The sequence below is a fragment of the Staurois parvus genome, unplaced genomic scaffold, assembly GCF_062004578.1.
Source record: "Staurois parvus isolate SC_StPar_1 unplaced genomic scaffold, SC_StPar_1.0 ptg000618l, whole genome shotgun sequence".
NCBI classification, from domain to species: Eukaryota; Metazoa; Chordata; class Amphibia; order Anura; family Ranidae; genus Staurois; species Staurois parvus.
In genome coordinates, this window is record NW_028318414.1 from 711734 (window position 1) to 724163 (window position 12430).

General features: G+C 36.3%; 1 protein-coding gene across 2 annotated transcripts in view; it reads right to left on the minus strand.

Annotated features, from left to right (window-relative positions):
- Positions 1 to 1854: 1854 nt before the first annotated feature.
- Positions 1855 to 12430, minus strand: part of ANKRD34B (ankyrin repeat domain 34B) — a 66170-nt gene continuing 55594 nt past the window's right edge. For both annotated transcript variants that reach the window (XM_089693220.1, XM_089693219.1), the window contains exon 2: positions 1855 to 12361. In XM_089693220.1, coding sequence (XP_089549346.1) covers positions 10762 to 12333 — 1572 coding nt within the window. In that variant the 5' untranslated portion in view covers positions 12334 to 12361 and the 3' untranslated portion in view covers positions 1855 to 10761. The remainder of the gene's footprint in view (positions 12362 to 12430) is intronic.

A 12430-nucleotide genomic window follows, 5' to 3' on the forward strand; every position in this document is an offset into this window, starting at 1 on the left:
AGATAAATTTGTTCCCATCTTGCATTGTTCATTAAAATGCAGTTTAAAGTTGTACGAAATACTGTTGCATTGATACCAATCTTTAAAAGCAATTATCCTTACACTATTAAATAGAATCCCCAACCAGCTGTTTCAGTCGTAAATTCTTTGTGTAGTTGGCATGAATTAATCTCTGTACTTCACCCTTCACTTCTGCCCTCACATTCCTTCTGTACTGAAATGTATTGTAATTGTACTGTCTCCCTTATATTGTAAAGCGCTGCGCAAACTGTTGGCGCTATATAAATTCTGTATAATAAATAAAAATTGAACTTACTGTTCAATTTAACCTCTTTGATATCATCTAAACATCTGCAAAATAAAGGTATGAATATAAGCTACTGATTGGTGCAGCTTTTATAGGAACCAAGTCTTCTTTGTTTATTGTAGATGTACTTACAGTCATGGCTATAAAAAAAAAAAAATTGTCCCCCCTGCATTTCTGTCAGATAACGTACCACTTTGCCCTGAAAATGGTTGCAATTACAAATGTTTAAACATTCTCATGTTTATTTTTTTTGTTTATATTGGTATGGCAAAAAATGTGGAGAAATAAAAAGCCAAATCTGACACATTCCACGCAGAACTCCAAAAGTGGACTGGACAAAATTCTTGGCACATTTTCAAAATTGTAAGAAATAAAAGTTTGTGGTGCTCCTTTAACTTTGTAATTAAACTCACCTATATCAATTAACAGGTGCTGACAATATAGAAATCACACCGGCAGCCAGTTAAAATGGTGAAAAATTGACTCCCCCTTTCTGTTGTGTGTCTCATGGACCATGGAGAAGAGAAAGAGCAGCAAAGATTTGTATGAGGATTGAGAACAAAAAATGTGGAAAAGCATGGACAATCTCAATGTTGCCATGTGCATGGCATTGTGAAATCTGAAGACTGCCAAAGAATTCTGGGGCGCAATGTAGGGCCCAGTGTCAGAAAGTTTGGTCTCTGTCAGAGGTCATGGGTCTTATAGCAGGACAATGACCCAAAGCATATGTCAAAAAACACCCAGAAATGGTTTCAGACAAAGCGCTGCAGAGTACTGAACTGGCCAGCAATGAGTCCAGATCTCAATCCCATACAGCACCTGTGGAGAAATATCAAAACAGCAGTTGAGAAAAGGAACCTTTCCAATCTGAGAGACCTGGAGCAATTGGAGAAAGAAGAGTAGTCCAAAACTCCAGTAGAGAGGTGTAAGAAACTCACTGATGGCTACAGGAAGCAATTGATTTCATTAGTTCTTTCCAAGGGGTGTGCTACCAGTCCATTTTTGGGGTTTTGCATGGAATGTGTTAGATTTAGCTTTATGGTTCTCCATTTTTTTGTGTCACACCAATACAAACAAAAGAAATAAACATGAGAATGCCTAAACATTTGTAATTGCAACAATTTTCTGGGCGAAGTGGTGCATTATCTGACAGAAATGCAGGGGTGCCAATATTTTTGGCCATGACTGTATAGCGGGGGTTGGGATTTAACCTATTGACATTTAAATGGAAAGGAATCGTGAAAGAGACAGAGTTCAGTTTGGGCAAATGTTTATGAATTTGGTTTAGAGATATTTATTTCCATATTGATCAAACTTTTTTTTAAGAATGAAAAAGGCTTATACCCAAATTTTAAAAATATAAGAGAATAATTGGTAAATACAGATTACTATGGGGTTGTTGACCTAGATGTATTCTCTATATAGAATTGTTCTATCTCATGGCAATCGCCAAATATTCCAAAATATAAAATTAACTATGGCGTGTTCCACTGAAAACTGGGATACTAGCAAGCTATTTTGAATTGTTTTCAAAGGAAACAAAACTCTTTTTTAATTTCCAATTTCATCAGTTTATTTTTACATTTCAGCATATTATAACTCATTGTCAAAAAAATCTTCAGTTAAATGGTTTACATACAGGAAACAATTTTCATGAGAAACGTTACATTTTAGTATATATGGCACAGAATAGAAGCAAGCAGTAGTTAGTATGACAGGTCCATCAGACAAGTGTCACTTTGTCCATAGATATATATACTGTTGCTAATCATGAATTGTTTGTTTGGAGTTGGCTAACTACGCCCAAAAGTGTGGCCAGTGCTATATCTTTCAATTTTTCAGTGCAAAATAAACAGCCAAAAAGCACGTAAAATGTGGCTAACTGAATTCCTACAGGTATCAATGGTCACAAGGTAGCTATATTAGCCCATAAGGTATAATGGTTACAAAGAATATTTTTACATCATGGAGCACTAAACAACCTCAAACATTCATCTAACCTGTCATCTGAAAGGATTTATATGTGTTTTCATTTAAAAATTAAAAGTAACATGAAGGGCAACTCACTGTCCTCTAGACTCATTTGTGTGGATCTCAGGAACTGTAGTGTCTTTTGCATTGCTGGTTGATGCTAGGACAACCGTCGGGTACAACAGAGTCCCTATATTAATAAATAAAAAGTCCCAAGACAATAGAAAATTAATTAAGGGGAAATTGGTTCTACAAATATGGCATGCTGAAATTTTAAATTTGTTGCTATTTTTCTCTAGGGCCACAGCTTAAATAAAGAACTTTTAGATTTTCTTAAAATTTCAAGGTGGGGTGTCAAACAGGATAGATGTATAATATTGCCACTATATCTGACTGGAAAAGTTGAAATATCCTAGATGGACATGTGGCGTTGAAGGTCACAAATATATTTTTTCAAACCAACCTTGAAATCATATTAGTGGGTCCCCAAGACATAGAGGTTCTGATGGTATGTGTTAACATACTTTAAGATGAATCAGTGCTATGTAGAGCAACAGGTTCACTTTAATCCCTCCATTCCAGGAGCACATATTCCTCTTTCTTTAGTTATAGCTGGACATCTGTCTAGGTTTTTCATACAAATAAAGGAAACCTGTATTGGGGGAAATATGGCCCCCTATGGAAATGCTAGCTACTATGGCGTCTCAGTCACTGGACTGTAACAACTATAAAATTGTCACAAAACCTTTGCAGTCATAGGTGGGAGGACATGATCTGCATACTTGTTTCAGAGTTGTGACTCACAGGCCCAAAGCCATTAGATCAACATGACAGCCAGGCAACCAGCATTTCCAGAAGAAGAGTTATGCAAAACTATATATGTCTTTAAATATTTAAAGAATTATGACATTCTTTTAATAAATATTAGTTTACACAAAGAAATCCATAGCATCAAACATTGAATTTCTGGGTTTTTAAACAAGCAATAAGATAATACCAGTTTCTATTCCAGCTGTCAGCAGTGTGGAGATAATTCCTATTCCAATTTGAACCAGAAATGTTTGTGATATTATTTACAGGAATCAATTGAAGTATTATAAAGATATATAAACCACATGGAGAGACCTTTCTTTGTCAAGTTGTACAATAAAAGTTCCTTTTCTACCATAACATGGAATAACCTCAGATAAATATTACAAATATTTTCTATAACTTCCTCTTTTTTTTTTTTTTTTTTATGAATGTAAGAGTGCTTGACATAAATAGAAACACAATAACATTCAACGAATGTTCATTCACTAGGTACATTATTTATAGCATTGTTTCACAGTTACATGTGTCACGAATACCTAAGAAATGAATCCAATGGAGTACCACTGGCATAATCAACAGGGGAACAGGGGTGCAGCTATATGTGAATAAACTGCCTGGGCGATCTGTGATTTTGGGCAAAGGTCACCAAAACACAATGAACCATTAGTGCTGGTTCACCCCGGTGCGACATCCGATTTACAAATTGCACCTGAAGTCACATCTAATGTATTTCTATGCACTGACTTAATCAGTGCGATTTGAAGTGGTGAAATTTCAAAAAATAGTTCTTACTTTTTTCTGATTTGATTGCGACTTGTATTGACTTCTGAAGTCACAAGCCGCAGTAAAATCGGAGGTATAAATCGCACTGATCTGCAGCTTTGAAATTGCGATTTCAAAGTTGCATTCAGTGTGAACCAGGGGACTGTAGGAGGGTGGTCAACTTTCTTGACATATGTAATGTAATTCTGAAGCAAGACATATCCTGCTGGGTCTTTGGCAGGATTGGCTGATCCGGTTACAAGCACACCTTGTCAGGTTTTCTCTTTGCTTGATACTTAGATTTCGGGTGCTATAATTAGCTGGAACAAAAATAATGCTTTGCTGTTCTTTCTTGGACCCACAATATTAATTTGCCCTCGTGTTAGTAAGAACACTGATTTTTTTTTTTTTACCTTTTCTAAAAAGCCAAGCAGGCAATCAAAGCAGCAAAATATGAAAAATACAATAAGACAGATGATGAAATTATTGAAATCTTTGTGATTTCATTTTTTTTTTTTTTTTTTTAATGTGCTGCCGAGTTTAACCTGCCCCATCTGAAGCTTGCTACCATGTCTCAGCATGCTTTATTCCCTGATGCATAATACTAGTGGATATTGTCAGGTCCTCTGTAAAATGACTGTCTTCTGCACAGTGGTGGTGGTCATTGTAGAACGGAATATGATAACTTCACAGCTGTACACATTTCAATGATACCTGCAATATGTATTTACATTACATTTCTTTTTCATTACACTGCATGCTGTATTTTCTTATTTATATCAAGTCAGTTATCAACATGCATTGGCTACATTTTAAAGCTAAACTCCAGGCAGATACAAAAGGGACAGGTTCCTGCAGCTCTGTATTCATACATCAGACCTCTTAGAGAAGGTGTATCTGCTGCAGAGAAAGTTCAGGTCCCCTTCCACTGCCACGGCTTAACTATGCCTTGTGGAAAATCTGTATAAATAATAGGACTGGATGGACAGAAATAAAAATCGCTTGGCAGGGAAAATAACTCACATGTGTATTTTTTGTGTATATTTAGCCATTTTCCGGCAGTTCAGCTTTAAATGACCTCTGTATTAATGATAACAATTATATTAAGAAAAATAAGTGTTTTTACTTCATTCAAATTTCCTAATGTAGTAAAGGGTTATGATAGGCTGAGTACACATTGTAATAATCGTATAAATCTAATCTTATACAATCAATGTCTTGACAGTACCAGTTAATATGAAGTACACACAGACAGAGACTTAAAGACCTGATACATTTCTCAGTATTGACCATCTTCTGTGCCTTCAATTGCTACTTTTTTATGTCCTCAGCCATTGTAGGCTAGGGAGACTCTAAGTAGGTCAAGTCTTCAGTGTTCCTCAAAGGTGATTGTTAAACATCTTCGGTGCAGCAACAATTAACTTGCATTATACTAGACTGAGCTGCAGTATCTTCATTCTTTAAGTTCATGAAATGTTCCATAATAAAATCTGAACTATATTTTAAGCTTTAGCTTTAACTATACTACCTTACAAAGGAGGCAGGCTCCTTGATTCTAACAAAGACAATAGCTATAATCTGTACATGTTTTAGTGAAGATCATTTAAAACTCTAAAAAATCTACACCTGGATCACACAACCTTGCTTATACAGTTATATGATACAAAAATCCCACACCCTCTCCCATGAATTCCTTTTAAAGACTATATTGGTCCACAAGGGTCAGTCACTCACACAGTGAGGGCGTAAGGCTGATTTCTGCTTCTCTAAGACTAGATTACTTGAAGCAGTACAATAAAAACAGTTCCAATAATATATACTCAGTTGTAATTATTTACTATATACATCTAAAGGAATGACACAGTCACCATAAGCCTAACTCAGTTTTCATGACGTACCAGACTGCTGCTATCTTGCTAAGCAGGAACAGATCAAACACGAAGGATTGATTAAAAATGAGTGAAACAGTCAATACAGGCAATGGTAATAAAGCATATTCATAATACAGTTTATAGCCAAAATAAAAGCCATTCAATTATTTGAGAAAAACCAATTAACAAATACATATTTTTACCTCTTGTGAAGTCTTACCTTTGCTATACGGTTTCAATTTATGTGTCAGTAGACACACAGCTTTAAAAAGTGCTAGACAAATTGACTTTTTAATGAAGAAAAAAAAAGTGCTTTCTGGTTATATCGAAGCCCTGCCTGTGCTGACCAGGTGTGTCGTTAGCGAAGGAAACACATATTTGGCTTGTCTATTGTTCTGACTAGCTTTGCTCTTCGTATGATCAGACATAAATGTACCCTTGGCTTACAATGGAAGCAGCTATAATAAATACGTTTATCGGCATGCAGCATTGTAAGCCAGCTTTAGGAAATCTCCTGCCCACATGAGCGTACTAAAAGGGGAAAACCATCCAAAATGTTTTTATTGCTTTGGATAGAAGCCAGAAGGGCTGGGGCCTTTGATTAGTTTGGTGAAATTAAACTAGAATATACTTTGACTATTTCCAAACTGTGTTGCAATAAAATGAAAATGTAGCACATTTTAACTCTTGTGTCCTTTTATCTCCCTATTTTGGGGCTGCGATTGTATATGCTGTAAAATGCTGGTTCAGCAAAAACCAAGTCTCTTATACCATATGACTAAAAAGCTGTGAAACATTTAATAATTCAGTCTATTTATAACAGACTTTACAAAATACAAACTAAATATTATCAAATAAACAATACAAATAAATTAGTTATTTTTTTTAAATAACAAACATGTCATGTTTACCTGCTCTGTGCAATGGCTCTCTTCTTGGGTCCCCCGCTAGTGCTCCTGGCTCCTCCCTCTTGACCAGTGCCCCCACAGCAAGCTGCTTGCTATGGGGGTACTGGTACGTGCTCGCTCCAGAGGTTCTATTCAATGCGTCCATAAGACACATAGAGCCACGGCTAGGCCCCACCCCCGCTCTCTCCTAATTTGCTCACTAGCTGTGATTGACCGTGGCTATTGGCTCCCACTGCTGTTTCTCAGCTAATGGGGAGAGAGAGACTGGGGAGAACCAAGACTTTGTGCACATCGCTGGAACGAGAAGGGCCTTAGGTGAGCATTAGGGGGCTGAGGGTGGAGCTGCACACAGAAGGTTTTTTACCTTCCTGCATGGAATGCATGATGGCAAAAAACCTTCAACCTTTACAATCACTTTAACAAAATGCTTAAATGAAAATCTTTTTTCGGATGGCAGGCTTCACAGTTGCAATAAAAATGATTTAGGCCCACTCTGCTAATAAAAAGGCCACACCTAAGTGGCTATATGAGGACTTGAATGAAAAAGGCAGTCATTTTAATCCCTCATGGACCTGTATATGAGGTTACTGATCAAATTCTGATATAGCTGACAATATGAACTGCAGGTCTGTCTCGAACGCTGAAAGTCAAATGTTCATCAGAATTGCCTGTTGTAATAGACGGCCAGATCTGTTTTAATCATGTGGCTTGGTTGCTGGGTCTTACAGATAACATGGTTCTACCTACTTTTGCACTTCAAAGAAATGGAAATGTTTGGTAGCCAGTAGTACCACAACACAAGCAATGCATCCAAATATAACCAAGGTAGTTTAAAAGATGTCAATTTCTATTATTGTAACTATTTTCTGCTGCAAAAAAATATTTTTTTTTTTTAAATCTATAAAGGATTGTATATATCAGGGACAGTGACGTTCCTTGGTTCATTTAGATAGCTACATAAAGAATTCAATATGTGCACCTTTTAGTGGGACACTCCATGTCTCATCATCAGTCATTGCTTAAAAAGTAAAAAATAAATAAAACAACACAAGTTTCCATGGAGAATAGGAAATACTGTCTCTATAAAGCTGTCTGTATCTACAATAAGCAGCAGCCTTTTGGCTTTTCACTTTAAACCTTCTAAGCTGTCAACAGACACATACAGCAGCCACCAGGAATTTACATACATGGGGAGCTCAGAAACAGGTGCATATCCCAATCATCTCCTATGTTTGTGGACTCAGAGACACCCCTTTTTCTCTCTACTGCTGGTGTGTCAACCATCGTAGATGGACAGTAAGGTACAGGAGGTGGACCTAAGCTCTTTAACACAGGAGCTAGTTGAACACTTTTTTAATATTTTATAGGTTTTTAGTTCCCAGGGTCTTTCAAAGTTTATAGCTGTTTGCCTGCTTACCATGCTTGGTGACTGGTAAGAAAGTTTAAAGTGAACACAGATTCATTTCAATTATGATTGTGCTCATAAAACACATACTTTGTAAAGCCTACACAGCTAAGGAATTGCACTGAGGCTAAGCACTAATATGCTTTAAATGGAGTACTATACATAAGCAGAACCTACCTAAGCTGTTATATATTCCTAAAATATATGACTGTATTCAGCATGTACAAAATTAAAGCATCGTTTCACCCATTTGTTTTTGGGTGGACTGGATCACGGCTTTGTCCCAAAATGGCTGTATCTTTTTTCTGCTTTACTGGGAGATGAGCTTCCTGGTTTGCTGCATTAGTGGATGCACCCATCTATTTGTAGACAGTCCACTACACATGGCACAGGTATGCCACAATTATGCTTCACCATCTCTGTATCATCTGCCCTCTACGTAATTCTTCAAGGGAGTGTATAGGGAACCCACTCGCCTTTCACCCGGGTAGTGGGGGAACACTGCCAGGTGAGGTCACATACAGCACATAATATCTGGTTAAAGATTGAACCCTGTCGACTCATCATAAAACTAAAATAACATTTTGCGGGGATTTTCAGTTTAATACTGAAAGCCCATCCATTGTACACATTCCATTTATAACAATACCAATATGTATCACACACAAATAAATAAACTTTTACATATAAAATATAGTCATAAATATATCTTTTACAGTAAAGCAATAAATAAATACATAATTTTGTGTTACATTTCCAATATATAGAATCAACACTTTAAAGAGTTCAATAAACACTATATTTGCATTTGTTCTGATAGGAAATAAAAATATTTTCTATTACTGTACATACACAAAGTAGACAATATTTACAGCTCCACTTTTTTTTAAATGGCCATTGGTTGATTTTTTTTTTTTTAAATGGATCCATTCACGACACAGTCATCTGGCATTTCAACTTTACAACAAAATTGTTTCAGTTTCTTAAGTTTATAAAGAATTATTTGGAGCCTGCCTTAAATAATGATTGTTTTTCTTCACTAGAATAAAACAAAATCGTTTCTCAAATTAAAATAATTTTTTCTTAAAATTCTTAATATTATAAGGGTTTTTTTCATTGCACAGTGTTGTATATTCAAAATTATTTACACGTCTCAGAAACATAATTTTAGAATTAAAAATTAATTTCAAGATTGACTGTTTACATAGGATCAATCTTACTCTTATAGTTAACAAAATTCTCCATAGTTAACAAAATTCTCCATACTGAAACATATATTAAAAAAAAAAAAAAAAAGGAGCAATGCTATAATACCTTAAAAACAAAAGGTGGCCAAGAAACAATTTGTTTTCATTTGGAGGTGCAATGAGAAATTAAAAGCTGTGTAAACTGCAAATACAATTGCACCTTATGTAAAATTTTAAAAAAAGATCAATACATCTTCATAACCTCAACAATACTTAAAAACATCAATAATTTCTATGTAGTTAAAGTTAAATATAACTGATTGAATATTTATATATTTTTGGTATTTTACATTTCCTTAGACCAGCCCAGTGCTCTTTGGTTTAAATCCTATCACAGTATAGATCCATATTAATTGCTCGTCTCACTCAATTTTATACTAAAAGAGTTGTTGACTGAACTACCACTGCTTCACAATTTTCAGTAAACATTAATACCACAAAAGTGCCCTTAGGAAACCGCTACAGGGCAGGTTTTTCACCATACACATAGTGATGCTTTCTAACTTGCCAGGGCATTTCCCAGTGCCTCATAAGTTATACTCGTTATCTTCTCAGGAGATATTCATAATCACAAAAATTTTTGTAATTTTATATTCTAAATAGGACCAACCAACCAACCAGCTCTAATCCCATAGTTTTGTCAAAAATCTCATTAGTATATACAGCAATTTGCTTTAGAAGTCCTCTTAATGAACAAGTTAAGCAATATACATGCATATAGTTTTCCAGAACAGTGTACAAATTATCATACTCCAGCAATCAATGTATCTGTACACTCCTTGAATATTGATGCCCCAGCCACTCATGCATATCCATGAGTATGAACATGTCAATTTATATTTTACTTACGTTATATAAGTAGAAGCATTTAAATAAATAAATAAATGCAATCATGTGCTAAGAAACCAAGTGCATCCTTGTAGAGTTATAGGTTGCTCAGTGCAATCACTTGTACTTAGTACTGTATAAAATATTAAGTACACTCCTAGATTCAGCATAGCATTCTCCAATAAAGTATGTCAAATGCACTTAATGAAAGGCAGGGCCGAGTTTTAAAATTTCACAAGATAAACATACTGTGCTGTTTCATATTCAACACCTCAGGATTAAACCTGGACCCACTGGTCCAAATACTAAGACGTTTATGCCCAAAGATGTAACTCTAGCACCATCCACTGTTTCTCTATATTTAAAGCTGGAAGCTAGAGTCAACTGTGACTCCATACTTCCTTCATGTTCCTCGTGCCTGCTATTACACTAACAACTGCATATGTAGGGCAGCAATTCATTTATATTGTAGAGAAAACTGTGATTACTGTTAACTAGCAAGCATTTTACTGCTTGAATAATTTATCCAGCATAAGCTGAACGGATCTGTTTTCTTTACAGAAAAGGTCTGAAGTATTGTGTGCAGCAGGTGCTATCTGGAGAGAAAGCTTGTAAAACACTTTCAAGACGTGTGCTTTGAAATCCTGCCTTAGCCAAGAATCTCTTCAAAGTTAACAAGTTGTTTAATCTGTTCTGTGTGCATTGAATGCCTTCGAAGCAGCATTTTTTTGCTCTTTGACTCTTTTGGAAAGAGAGGAGCTGAGGGCACGAGCATTTTTGTCCCTGGGAAAGTAACACTGGATATTTTGTTGTGACCGCTAATGTCTGGAATAGGAGGGTGGGGATTAACATTCAGTGGTGGAAGAAAGCCTGGTCTGGTTTGACTAATGTGATCTAGAAGCAAGGCTCCAGATCCACGCCTCTCAAGAATGGAGTGGTTCCTTCTACTTAAGGGTGTAACTGACACACTTTCAAGAGACTCCCTGGAACCAGATAGTAAAGAAGAAGGAAACAACATCTTTTTCTTCTCCAACAGGACTTTACTGTCCTCTGTTGCAGCTGGAACATGACACCTTGTGAGCTGGGAATCTGAGCTGTAATGATTGGCTCCTAAATTTCTTCTTTGAACTATGCTTCTCAAGCTTGATACTGATATTGTATTTACGGAGTCAGGGTCTTGATCTACTGGGATTTCTGATTTGTTTGGTGTACCTTCTGTGTACAGGGACTGTGAATGAATTTCATCATATGAAAGTTTCCTCGGACCAGAGGTATCAAATGTTTTTAGAAGATGAGTAGGATCCTTCACATCTATGCTCTGATGACGAGTGAAATAACGCTTGGAATACACCAAGCCATTCATTTTAAGACAAAGTTCTTCTTCAGGGGTGATATCTTGAAGCTCTTCTTGCAAAGAGGACACTTTATGCTGATGTAGAAGAGACGGTGGGATTTTCAGCCAGGGTTCAGAATGTAATCTTTGTAGAAGTGGTAACTTAGCCCCAATATGCATCATATGGGCTTTCTTTGTTGGAGAACCTGGCTCAGAGGAACCTTTGAATTCAATAGATGTATCAGCCTCTTTAAAGTTAAACAGTTCCTTTTCTGCTTCTAAAGCACTGGAAATTGGTGTAGGAGAGGTTTTAAGTTCAATTTCAGAAGGTGATGTGCATGGGCTTGGAGAACTGTGGTCATCAATTCCTGGAGATGGTGGAACATTTAAATACTGTCTTGTTTTTTGTCTTCCTGATGGAGATTTATCAGTAGTTATAATGATAACTTCTTTACCTTTAGCCTTGCAAGCATTAAGCAGGATTCTAAGTGTCTCTTTGTCTTCTGAATTGACTGCATAAACCAGTGCAGAGAAGCCAGTGTGGTCTTGAAGGCTGGGGTCAGCTCCACTTTCCAGCAGCAGAGAAACCACCTCAGAACCTGCATTCTCCAGACAAGCATGCATTAGTGCTGTTTTCCCAAATTTATCTTGGATGTTAGGGTCTGCATTATTTTCCAGTAGATATTTAATCATTTTAACTTTGCTTACACTTTGATGATCCACATGCTTAGTTTTGCAAGCGATCATTAGTGGTGTTTCTCCACGATCATTGCTCTCATTGATATAAGCTCCTCCTTCCAAAAGAAGTCTTGTTAGGCGCAGTCTGCTCTGGTATACAGCTTTAATAAGAGAGTTTCCTTCAGTCGTCACATCCAGGCTTTCATCCATTGTTACTGGTAGCTCTTCACTATCACAACTGCATGAAAACAAAGGTTATAAAGTTACTCTATAAGCTTTACTAAAATGACTTTTCATTTTTAATAAT